The 13,285-nt window shown below is 39.3% G+C and overlaps 2 protein-coding genes across 2 annotated transcripts; one reads left to right on the top strand and one right to left on the bottom strand.

The window, feature by feature from the left end:
* Positions 1-2,709: 2,709 nt before the first annotated feature.
* LOC308385838 (homeobox protein NANOG-like) lies at positions 2,710-4,080 on the top strand. The gene is made up of 4 exons (XM_080865020.1): positions 2,710-2,816; positions 3,040-3,260; positions 3,351-3,434; positions 3,574-4,080. Exons 1-4 carry the CDS (start codon positions 2,789-2,791, stop codon positions 3,928-3,930), a joined length of 690 nt encoding a protein of 229 aa, XP_080721146.1. The 5' UTR covers positions 2,710-2,788; the 3' UTR covers positions 3,931-4,080.
* A 1,315-nt stretch (positions 4,081-5,395) lies between these two features.
* On the bottom strand, positions 5,396-8,761 carry LOC308385388 (protein FAM200C-like; the record flags this gene model as incomplete). Its single annotated transcript, XM_080864239.1, has 2 exons — positions 5,396-5,506; positions 7,319-8,761. 2 exons carry the CDS (start codon positions 8,759-8,761, stop codon positions 5,396-5,398), a joined length of 1,554 nt encoding a protein of 517 aa, XP_080720365.1.
* Positions 8,762-13,285: the final 4,524 nt, after the last annotated feature.

The following is a 13,285-nucleotide window of genomic DNA, read 5'->3' as shown; positions in this document are numbered from 1 at the left end:
ATCTCAGTTTGCTGGGGAGTTACATTAAGAGGGATCTTTGGAACTCCAAATATGGCAACTAAAGGGTCTTCTCGGATCTGACTTCCAAGAACCCCTGACAGTACAGAAAAGAAATCAGTCCAAAATTGGTTCAAACTTGGGCAGAAGAAAAACATATAATAATAATAATAATAGATTGGATTTATATAGCGCTTTTCAAGGCACCCAAAGCGCTTTACAATGCCACTATTCATTCACTCTCGCATTCACACACTGGTGGAGGCAAGCTACGGTTGTAGCCACAGCTTCCCTGGGGCAGACTGACAGAAGCGAGGCTACCATATCGCGCCATCGGCCCCTCTGGCCAACACCAGTAGGCGGTAGGGTAAAGTGTCTTGCCCAAGGACACAACGACCAGGACAGAGAGCCCGGGGATCGAACCGGCGACCTTCCGGTTACAAATACGCTTCCCAAACCCCTGAGCCACGGTCGCAAAGGGAGGTGTGACATCTGTCACATTGGTCTATAATTGAAGGAAACTTTAAACTGTATAAGCTGTAGCCTAGCACATGGTGTACTTGAACGCATGATGAGATTCACCTTATCCCACCATGATTCAAACAGTTCAACACCTAATTCATGCTCCCAGGCGGTTCTGATTTTACCTGATGGATTAGATTCGGTCACCATAAGCATACAATATATATTTGATAGAGGTGATTTTTGATTAGGCGTAACAGCCAGAAGGTCAACCCATGATGGATCAGCAGGGAGAATTGGGGAATTTGGAAACAGTGATGAGACACAGTCTAATTTGCAAATAGAGAAGGGGCCTGTAGGACTCACAGGCCGTAGGCTCTTTGCCTTTCTTCAGTAAAACTGAAATAGATGCCTTCGTTAAAGTGGGGGGCAGCCAGCCTTTTCTCAGTGATTCATTATATAGATCAAGAAGGAGAGGGGCTAGCTTGTCTTTAAATTTTTTTAACAACTCAGCTGGAAATCTGTCGGAGCCTGGGGCCTTACCGCTCGCATACACTTGATTGAGCCAAAAACGTCCTCTATTTTAATAGGAGCGTCGAGCTGCAACTTTTTTTTTTTTTTTTAAAGTGAACATATAAGGAGAAGCGTCCACCAAGTATTTCCTGCCATGGCGTCCACGTCACCATGGTAATGGCACAGCCAGATAACAACATGAGATTTCAAAACATATGTACATTTAACGAGTTACTTTTAATGAACCTCAACATAATTACTTTTATAATTCTTTGTTATTTATCAGACTCCTGAATAGTATGAGTTTTGTTTTGCTCAGACTCAGTGTTAACTGATTATAGAAATAACCGAGAACTCAGTTAAATTGATTTTCTAGTTCATTCAGAAGTTTTTCCAAGTTACTTCCACAATAACTTTGTGTCATCTGCACATAATATGACTTCTGTGTCTTTGAAATTACTTCAAGTCAACACAGAAACCTTTATTTATCTCTCATGGCCCTGGTGCCATCTGTCTGCATTGACCTGATAATTAATCAGAGGTAGCAGGGTGTGATACAGGAACTCTAAAAGACACATTAGCGTATGTTTAGTGGTCACTGGCTGAACTGGGTGCGTCTCTAATTCTGAATGAGCCAGAGGAGGCCAGATGCATGTGTCCGTGGGTTTATGACGAGTGTTGTTGTGGATCGTTAGCCTTGCTATTGTTTACATCGACTTATGTGGGTGTTTTAGTGTCAGAGACTTTTACAATGTAGAGGTGCATTTCAAAGGTGAAAGCTACCATGTGCTACCTTATAAACTCAGTAATGTTCTCCACATGATCAAAAATATCTTAATTATGTAAGTCATTAGTTGTATGTAATATTGGTATAATTTTGCTTATTTTAAAACATTTTCAAAGATGCTGAGTTCAATTGGTGTAATTTCAGTTGCCACTTTTAAACTGTTTCATTTAATAAAGTTAATGAAGACAAAACGAGTGGTCAGTGGTCATCGTGATATTCAGTGTCAGATTTTTTTAATGGTTTGTCAGAGTTTGAAAAACTTGTTTTGACCTTAAAAAGCTGCTTTGGGGGTTTACACAAAGGTGCAACTGAACGCCTGGAGATCAAATTAGTGTGAGGATGCATTTGAAAAATGATCTATGTGAGTGGAAAGAACTTTCCACTCACATAGACACTTTCCACTTAATCTTGCTTTCACTCACCCACTGACTGAACAACCCAAAGAACGACCAAATGAAAGACCCACTGAACAACCCACTGAACAACCCACTAAACAACCTACTGAACAACGCACTGAACGACCCATTGAATGACCCATTGAACGACCCATTGAACGACCCATTGAACGACCCACCGAACTGAATTTGGTGTTGAATTTTTTTTTTTTTTGCTAATTTAAGAGCAGTTAAAACGGACACTAAAGTAATGGGTAAGAGGTTAAATTGAAAGTAAAACAGTAATTTTAGGCATTACATTTTTGAGATTTTATAAAGTGTGAGGTGGAAGGATTTGGTAAAGCTCATTTGTACGGCTGCTTTCTAACTGTACTTTCTGTTTTCAGACCTCAGAAACAGCATTTTAAAGAAATTTAAATGATGCCAGTTGGTTGAAACTTGGTAGGGTAAAGCGACTCACAAAGGACGAAGCTCAACCCCTCACAATCCTGCCCACACCCACAAACCTCCTTAAAAGCCCAGAATTGCTCTTAAATCAGCCTTAGGATACACAGCACTATCCTGCTTGGTTTGGAGCCCTTTCATCAGAGATACTTATTCCAGCTTTCCTGCTTTAATCACTAGGACTTCAAAGATGGAACATGGGATGCACTTTTCTCCAGGTATGTACTCAGCATTGTTGCCTGGTGAGCTACATGAATAGAGTTGGCTAACCTCTAAGACAACTTGCAAAAATACTCTTTCACTCTGTGTTGTAAGTCCTGATGGCAGAAGTGACTCTTGGTTCTGAATAATGTATAAATATCCCACTTTTTTTCTGGGAAACTGTTGTGTTTCAGACTCAGCAATTTACTTTTTAAAAACTTTTTTTTCCTGCTGTCTCAGAAGAGAAACAAGATTTTGCTGTCCCAGGAAGCCAGGATGGCAACATCACTGCCACTCTGCACCATCCCAGCACTGCTCCAGAGAAACCTAAAGGAAAGGCCCGGGTGGTGTTCACAGAGAGGCAGTTGAATATTCTTGTCCATCACTTTAATGCGAAACATTACTATGAGCCAAGGGAGATTAAACAGCTGGCAGAGATGACAGGTCTGACCTACAAACAGGTGAGTGTTTTTCAACTTACTACAACATAAGAAATTGAATTTTGGGTCCATTGTACTCATTAAATGTTTTCTGTTTTCTTCTATCTTTAGGTAAAAACTTGGTTTCAAAACAAACGGAGTAAGTTTAGGAGGAGTTCACATTCTCAGTATGTGAATCAGGATGTCCCACTTCATGTAAGTATCTCCTATTATTAAACAGAATTGTTTCTGATTCTGTCATTATCTGGGGAATTGACTGTATTTAAAAAAGTGTAATGCCAATAATTTAAAACAACTATTCTCGTTTTACTGACAGTCCCCTTGTCCCCTTCAGTTTCAGGGAGAGAGACAGCCCCCGTTCAGGGAGCGGTACACCCAGCACCAGGTAAATTCAATGAGAATGGGTGCAGATAATCAGGCCCACTATTCTCATGCTGTGGGCAATTCTGCGGCTGGACCTCAATGGACCCTCCCCGACTCCCCTCAGATGTTTGGCTGGTCAATGCCACCAGGCAACGGGCATCACGAATACGACACAGCTGTTCAAAACCCAGCAAAAATGTCCACTATGATCGAAGCAATGGGAAGAGCTGTGAGTACTCAGACTGTTCTCATTGAACACAACATGGATAAGATCTTGGAGAAGCTCACGGCTCTTCAACAAGAAATTGACAGACCTGGTGACGAGTGACAGACATTTAGACTGTCTGTGAAATTGGAGGCACCAAACCCAAACATCGTCTCTCCCCTGCATACCGATGTCCCTGGAAAGCCCATCAACACCTTTTTTTTACTGTTACTGTTTTAGAGGTCCTTTTTTTCCTCTTGTCCCTGATGTACGAATTTTCACTGTCTTTTTGTCTTTTTGGTTTCTTCCTGGTGCGGCTACATCCGCAGCCCCAGGACACAGGAATTTCATTGCATGTTGTACTTTGTATGACTGTGTATTTGACTAATAAAATTTGATTTGAACACCAGTTCAGCACTGAATGGAATATAAACAACCCAGGACTTTTTGTTTTATTATTTTTATTGTCTTCATGTAGCTCAACATAGTCTCAGATTTGATCGCTTTCAGTAAAGGGGGAGGGGGGTATTCAATATCCAATGGATTTTAGAAATATTAGAATTCAGTAGGCTCCGGCTACTGTAAATAGTCAAAATAGCCAAAATACATACTGGGATATCAGAGAAAACACCATCAGAAATTCTGCATATAAGATTAAGAGATGAATTCATCAAAATGTGTTTTGTTTCATTTTGTTGTATTTGTTGTAAAAAATATTGTACATGAAGAAAATTCTCTTCCTTGTGTGTGAGAAACTGTAAATAAAATATTAGTTTCACCCATTCAAACTGAACTTTCTACATGTCTCCAAACCTTCTGTCAGAGACTGAACATCCCCATATGGAAAAGAAATAGTAAAAACTTATATGTGATTTACTCATGAAAGTGGCCACTTTCTCATTACTTTCATATATTGTTTTAGTAAGTATCCAAAACATACAAGTTTCATTATCTAATTTTTCAAGGGATCTTATATCTGTTTTCACTCTTATATGCTTTTCATACAAGTTTCACACAAGACAGATCCAAACTTTATAAGATTTATATATATCTTTTCCATATGGGTCCAAATGTTTTAGAGACTTTAAACCTCTATCTTTCCATGTTAACTTGAGCTACAATCCTCTATATTCACAATCAAAGTATGAGACAGATAATCTAAAGAATCTGGAGCTTTCAAATGGACAAAAAGATTTTTCCAGGAATACCTCAAATAACAACCCTACCTCAGACTTCATTTTAAGAAACCTGAGACGATACAGTGGAAAGTTTTTGCCTCTGTGATTATCTTCCTAAGACTCTAAATGTTGGGTTTTATTTTAATTGTTAACAAGTCTGATGCTGATTACTTGGTAAAGCTCCAAAAACATTTTATTGTCACCTTTTCTACTCTCTGCTCTGTGACTACAGAGTCTTGAAATGAAACGTGCAATGTTATTAAATCTTCCCCTTACTGAACACCTGAAGTCAGCTCATTTAAAGTGTAGGATGCTCCTGATGGCCATGTATGTTTGTACCAGGGCTGTGTTGGGATCTGTCAAGGAATGTTACGATGGGGCATGGTGGCTGGAGGTTGCCAGGTTCTTGCTCACAGTGCCACCATGATCATGACTGGGAAGCGTACCAGAAACCAGGCGCCTTGCAGCAGGAGCACAGTGGTGTCCAGCAGAGCCTGAGTGGAGCTGTCAGAACAGCGAAGCTGCAGGAATGAAAAATCAAGTCAATAAATGAGCAGCACTGAGTCTAATAATCCATGTAATGTTGTCTTTGAGAGTTTCTGAAAAGCATTATGACATAAGGTGTTTTTCAATGTCCTGAATTTGAGCAATGAAATACAAGAGGCATACAGATTAATGAATGCATCATTAACTGAGTGAATGTGGATTGATATTGTACATTCAGCTAAGTAATTTCAAAGACACAGAAGTCATATTGTTTGCAGATGACACAAAGTTATTGTGGAAGTAACTTGGAACAACTTCTAAATGAACTACAAAAAAACTAAGAAATTGAAGCCTTGGTTTTTCTATAATCAATTAACACTGAATCTGAGCAAACAAAACTCATACTATTCAGGAGTCTGATGATAAATAACATAGAATTAAAATAAATTATCTGAAAGAACAAACTTCTTCCGGTGATAATAAATCACAAACCATCATGGTCATTATGAATATATCGATATAACCTGTAAAACACACACAAAGTGTAATAGGGATCATAAATAAAACCACATCAACAGAACCATCAAATCCACTTTTTATTAAATACTCTTAAATTTAAAGACTTGGTTGACCTCAGAACTCTACACATAATTTATAAAGCAACAAACAAATCTTTGGCCCACAACATTTAGGACTTGATTAGGATAAAGACCAAATCATGACGACCTGAGAGAAATCGTTATGTTCAGCAAAGCTTCAGATGAGGATTTCTTCCACCTTGGTCTTGCCAAACCACATGCTGGTGGTTTTCACAAAGATTTAAAAGACTTCCATGTCATCTGCAGTTTTCAACATGGGAGCTACACACATGTTTTATCCTGTTTTACAGGTTTATTTCTTGTAGATTTTATTTTCTTGCCATTTAAATATAAAACATAGGCTGTTTTGACAAGACTCAGTGAATCTCAGTTAAAGTAAAAAAAAGAAAGAAAGAATTAACATGTAATGTACGTCTGTTTTTGCTTTTTTCCTCAGAGTTGGTGCAGTAGATCAAGGCTCATGCAGGAGACTGATAAAGTCAACTTTATATATGTTGGAAATGTTTCAGTCAGTGCCATTCATTTTCTTCCAACAAATGACGACATTTCTAGGATTAAATACTGGCTCTAACATCATAATCTACAATATTTGATAGGATGTTAAAAAGTGCATGCATGTTACACTTTACAAGTCGTAAAATCTTGTGTTTAGTAATTGCCAAAAGTAATTGACAGAATTCATTCTTCAGCCTCATGTGCAAGACTCTCCCTTATTCAGTTTAAGACGGTATACAGATTACACTTCTCAACATCTAGACCAGTGGTTCTTAACCTTGTTGGAGGTACCGAACCCCACCAGTTTCATATGCGCATTCACCGAACCCCTCTTTAGTGAAATTTTTTTTTTTTTTCAAATTCAAGACATAGATATGTTTTTTTACTGGTGCACAAAATGAGCCGTACATGAACATCACCTTGTTCAAAGAACAAAACCAACACAATGCATGAACTTACAACAAATTACATACCTGCAAATCAGTGTGACTTCTGCTGTTGCCTTTGAGAGACCAGTTCAGATATGCGTGGCTTCACCTTGGCAAGTGCCAGTCTCATGTCATTTTCACAGAAAAGTCTGTTCCTTTTCTTCGTTTTTATGTCCAGCATCGTCGAAAAGGATTGCTCGCAAAGATATGTTGTAACAAATGGTATAAAAAAATCCAGGGCTTTCTTAGCAATAATTGGATACTTGTCCATTTGTCGACACCAAAACGTTGAGAGTGTTGTTGTTCTGAAGAGTTGCTGTTGAACCTGGCTCTGCTGAATTTCAATGATTTCGTCAAGGTATTCATCATTGACATCTGCTGTCTCAACAGCAAACGTGAACGGCTGTCTCACCCATGCTGGATATGACTCTCTTGTAGGGAAATATCTGTCGAGAGACTTTGCAAGCTCATCTAAGTGCGTTGCAATTGTTTGCTTCAGTTCCGTGGATACAGAAACATCTCCGATTCCAGACACATCTTCGACCTTACTTACACAGTTGTCCAGAAGGGGGAAGTTTGCAAAGTTGTTGTTCTCTGTTCGTCGTTTCCATAACGTTAGCTTTTTTTGAAAAGCCTTCAGGTGTTCTTCCGCTTCTATGATATTGACTCCACCACCCTGCATCTGCTGATTGAGATGATTGAGAGCTGCGAATATATCAGCCATGTACGCTAAAATGAGAATGAACTCAGGATTTTTGAAGCAATCTGCATGACAGTGTTGGTGCTCTTGCAAAAACAGGGCTAATTCCACACGCATGGCAAAAACACGATTCAGCACCTGTCCCCGGGATAACCACCGAACATTAGAATGGTACAGAAGGACCTCGAATTCAGAGCCCATTTCTTTACACAGCTCACTGAAGATGCGGTGCCTCAGAGCACTATTTCGCACATAGTTCACACATTCCACCACGGTTTTTAATACTTCTGCCATTTTTGGAGGCAAGGTTTTTGTTGCCAATGCATGCCTGTGCAAAATACAATGAGTCACAATGATGTGTGGTGCATCGGCTTTTACTAGCGCACCAAAACCAGAGTTTCTTCCCAGCATGACGGGAGCTCCGTCTGTACAAACTGCAGAAACCATGTCCCATGAAAGATTGTTGTCTCCGAAGAAGTCATCCACAAGCTTCTTCACATCGGCTGCCTTAGTTGTTGTTGTAAGAGGCTTACAAAATAAAAAATCTTCTTTTATCATGTCATCTTTCACATAGCGCACAAAAACAGTAAGCTGGCTTAGATTAGCAACGTCTGTGCTCTCATCGAGCTGAAGGCTGAATTTTGCCGGGCTTGAAATCAGATCGGCGACTACTTGAGCCAAGATGTCTTTACTCATGTCTTCTATTCTGTCGCTGACGGTGTCATTTGAAAGAGGAATTTGTGATAATTTACCTTCGGCCACTGTTCCGAGTATCAGATTTGCCATCTTTAACGCGGCTGGTTTCACGAGTGTTTCACCAATGGTGTGTGGCTTGCCCTGCTTTGCGATCAGGTAAGCAACTTCGTACGATGCTGTGAGGATCGGTTTGTTAACGGGTACAAATCCAAGAGCAGGCAGAGTGGGCCTTTCATCGAATCTGGCTCTCTTCACCTTGAATTCAGCAAGTGTTGTGTTCTTGTATTCCCCGTCTCCATGCAGCTTCAAGAAGTGTTCCTTTAGTTTTGCCGGTGCGAGACTAGAGTTGCTCAACTTGGCGTTGCAAATCATGCAGATAGGACGCTCACTCCCATCACGTTCCGTGATACATGTAAATCCATATTGTACATATTCGTCCAACCACTTTCTTTTTTTGCCCGACATAGTTAGTATGGATTAAAATGTTAAAAAAAAAATCACGCGAAGTACTACCACGACATTCACATGTTGACTACTGCGCGCGCTACATTCCCCGCAGCCCTGATTGGCCAAGCAGTGTAGCATGATTGTCTGCAGCCAGTGATGGCCAGAAGGGGGCGTGTCATCACAAATTTACACGATAATTCGGGCGTGGCTGGACCTCTGCGACCTCCGCAGTGGAGGCTCTGCCGAACCCCTGAGACCGACTCACCGAACCCCTAGGGTTCGATCGAACCCATGTTAAGAACCACTGATCTAGACTATCTAAAATATACCCCAGCATTCCTGACCTGTGCAACAGATGCAACACCTCCCCCTGTGATTTAACTCATATGTTTTTTGCCTGCCCGTCACTTCAATTATACTGGACTTTTTACTCTGAAGTGCTCTCTCATGTTTTGAGCGTTACTCTCAAACCATGTCCACTAGTTGCCATTTTTGGTGTTTCTGAGGACGGCACCCTGAACCTTAGTCGTAAGCAACTGGATATTATCGCTTTCACTTCACTGCTGGCACGACATAGAATTTTTCTGTTTTGGAAAGCTCATCACCCTCCAGCCCGATCACGTTGGCTGGAAGATGTTATGTTCTTTTTAAAAATGGAGAAAATACAATTTAGACTCAGAGGAAATGTTAATAAGCCTTTTATCATTTACTTTAATTCATTGAAAACACTTACAACAGACTAAACTTTTGTACCATGGGGGGTTTTTTTGTTCTGGTTCTGGGAGGGAGTTGATTTTTTAATAATTTTTTTGTTTGTTTGTTTTTTTGTTGTTGTTTTCTGTGCGTGGGTTGTTGTTTTTTGTTTTTCTTCCTTTTTTTTCTCTTTCTTTTTTCTGTTTTATTGTTATCATCCGAATTTTAATGGCCTAATCTGTTTTGATATATGTCTTTATATCGGTTGGTACTTGCTGTATTGGTCCTGAAATGTCAAATTACATGTGCAAAACTTTATAAATAAAGAGGGGGGGGGGGGGGGGGGAAAGAAATACATGATGGCCATATGATGTGAAAAATTCTCATCTAGTAAAAAAACCAAAACTAATGAGTTGTTGACTGTGAGCTGCAGCTGGTGTAAATCATGATTTTTATGGATATTTCTCACTGGTGAGTTGAGAACAGTTTAACTTGTTCTGCTTTCATGTCAACTAGATCTGTGTTAGATGATTTTGATTTAACTTCCTGCTCTGGTTGTTTCAAACAAGCAACCAGTTTGATCTTTGCACCGATATTTGATTTACTTTCTATTATCAGAAGATTTGTGCACATAGTTTATAATTTCAAATGTTTCAGAGCAAATACAGCTGCTCTTTAAATATATTTTTGCATGAAATCTGTATTGTTTCAGTGAGTATTGAAACCTTATATGTGTAAAATGTTTTAAAATAAGCCAAATTATACCAATATTACACACAAATAATGACTTACACCTCTAATTTAGATCTTTGTGATCATGTGGAGAACATTACTGAGTTTATAAGGTAGCAAATGGTAGTTTCACCTTCTTTGAAATGCACCTCTACATTGTAAAAGTCTCTGACACTAAATCACTAAATCACCCACATAAGTCAATGTAAACAATGTCAAGGCTAACGATCCACATCAACGCCCATCATAAACCCACAGACACATGCACCTGGTTGCAACCAATAATCAAGTCACTTAATAATGCATTTGTGATGGCTTTCTGCTTTGGACAATTCATGCTGTACTGCCCGGCACAAGTGTCCAGAAACTGTGAAATGGAAGGCTGTTGGTATCTTCTGAATTAGTTAAATGTCACAATAAGGAGAGAGAGCACTGTCTATTTTTGATCACTTTCATCATATAGTATATATACACTAAGTTTATTCTGTCTGTAATTAATAAGAAAACTCCAGACAATTCCATTCTGAGCTTAAGAAGCTTCTGATAGGTTAGTAGAGTCCATTTGAGTAAATTGGTGGCACACCTGTGGATGCATATAAGGCACCCCCAAAATAACCTTAAATCGTATGAAAAAGCTTCTAGAAAACAAATTGTAGACTTTAAATTGGCTAGTTTTAAAATTAAAGAAACAGAGAGGATACAGCTGAAATTCAAACTGCTGGCCTTTCTTTGACCACTTCAAAGGATTACACACTGGTTACAGAATCTGTGAGAAATCTGAAGCTATATGTGACGAATACACATCAAAGATAAACTAGACTATATTATTAGCAACACTTCTGCCAATATGTGGAAAGCATTCAATGTCTGCTTCCCAACTGAGCAATGTGAGGAACATAAATGTTTTCTGTTATTTGCATTAGTGATGGGATTTCCGGCTCTTTTTAGAGATCCGGCTCTTTCGGTTCGGCTCACTAAAAAGAGCCGGCTCTTTCGGCTCCGAACCGGCTCTTCAGGTTGTTTTGTTGCTTTAATTAATTTATTATTAACAATAATATAAAATTATGCACAAAAGGAATTACTAACGTAAAAAGTGGTTTTATTTATATATGTTTATATATAAATATATGCGGTGGCCCCTAGAGACAAAACACGTACAAACTCCAAAACACATTTCTAGCATGAACTGAACTTCCAAAGCAGAGCTACTAGATCACTTAAATTACACAGTTGAAAGCATGTGTGTATTGTTTGTGTATTTAAACACAGGCACTCATATATATATTCAAATAATTTTAAAAAAAGTTCATTTACCTGTTATTACCACACACCAAATCCGGTCGTTGGTACTTGCTGGCTTGTGTAGCCACAAGATAACAAAGGCTCAACACTGCGCCCAGCATCCTGGAGCATTTCTGTTGTCTTTTGTACGTGTTTTGAGTTTTTATGTGCTTCTGAGTTTTTATATGCTTCTGAGTTTTTACGTGCTTCGGAGTTTGTACGTGTTTTTACGTGTTTTGGAGTTTGTACATGCTTCAGAGTTCGTACGTGATTTGAAGTTTGTATGTGCTTTGTCTCTAGGGGCCACCGTAAATATACTTTTATTTATTCACTCCACATAAAATGTAATAAATAAATCATATAATACAAAAATCAACTATTCACATTTCAAGTTTTAACTATTTAAATTTTCAGCTTTTTCCTTTTACAAATTTAAAGTGAAAAGAACACAAAACACTGCAAACCACAACACAATTAAATATAAATTATAATATGAAAACTAAAAGAACATGCATATTCTCTGTCATATGGACCTGCATGAATAAACTTTCTCAATCCTTTATCATCTGCAACCGAAAATAGTTGTGGATGATTACTATACCTTTCTAATGTTGTTGTCCCTGCCTCTCTTTCTCTCTCTCTGGCTCTGTTCCTGTGCTACTGAGTGTAACTACCGCCCCTCCCCCCTCTGCCCAGCGTAAAGCACAAGGCTCGCGTGCAGAGTGAAGCGGAAAAAAAGTGCGAGAGAGAGGCTGAGAGAAAGAAAAAAAAAAAAAAACCCACGTGACGGCTCGCGATAAGGAGCCGGCTCGCGTCGTTCACGTCAAAGAGCCGGCTCTAAGAGCCATTTCGTTCGCGAACGACCCATCACTAATTTGCATTCCCATCAGCGTAAAGCTGGGCATACACTGTGCGTTATTCAGCTTCTGCTCAAACTGTACGATTGACTCGCAGGGGTTAGAAGTTCGTAGGTCACGATGCAGGGTCTCACACTATACGGCCCAATGCTCTGATGCCACCCGATTGCTCACACTGTGCGTCCAAAAAAATGAAGGTTATAAAAGAAAATCTGTGGCTCACTCTCTCTCTCTGTCTTTCACTCACACAGACACGCACACCACCACCATCAACTTTGCTAGTTTGCTAATGAAAAACATTGATGATCAGGCCACTGTGATTGAGCAGCAGTGTAGATCCAACTATTTTCACGGTCGTTGTGGTCGTGATGATTTTGAATGGGGCTGCAGGGCACGGGGCGATCCGCGTTAACTCGCTAATGGAGATTTGCTGCGTTAATGCAGTTATGGCGTTAACGTCATTTTAACGAGATTAACGCTGACAGCACTAGAAAAAAATAAATAAAACAAAACACATTTACATGACTTTAGTGTGATAGGTACCAATTACAAAGTTATTTTATTTTCTTAAAGTTTATCTTAATATTATATACCAAATGTGTGTTGTGTTCTCATTTCCAAGCATGAGTTCTTAATCCGGTTGTTCAGTCTGACGTCACTAGCCGTGTCTGGGCCTAAACTCCGCTGCAGGTCCATATATCAAACGATCACTATGGCATTACTGAGAGTTGAAAAACTGTCTAAAGTCTTTCATCTTTAATAAAATGATCAGCGTTCTGCTCTACCAGGTGTAACAATTGAGTTTAACATCCACACATCCATGAAAACGGAATTTATGACATTTAACGGAGTTAGAAGTTAGCAGGGAGTTAGCTCGCTAGCTTCT

This window comes from Rhamphochromis sp. 'chilingali' (genome assembly GCF_963969265.1).
Source record: "Rhamphochromis sp. 'chilingali' genome assembly, chromosome: 18".
Classification (NCBI taxonomy): Eukaryota; Metazoa; Chordata; class Actinopteri; order Cichliformes; family Cichlidae; genus Rhamphochromis; species Rhamphochromis sp. 'chilingali'.
The sequence above is the reverse complement of the archived record's forward strand: the minus strand, read 5'-3'. Positions and strand labels throughout refer to the sequence as shown.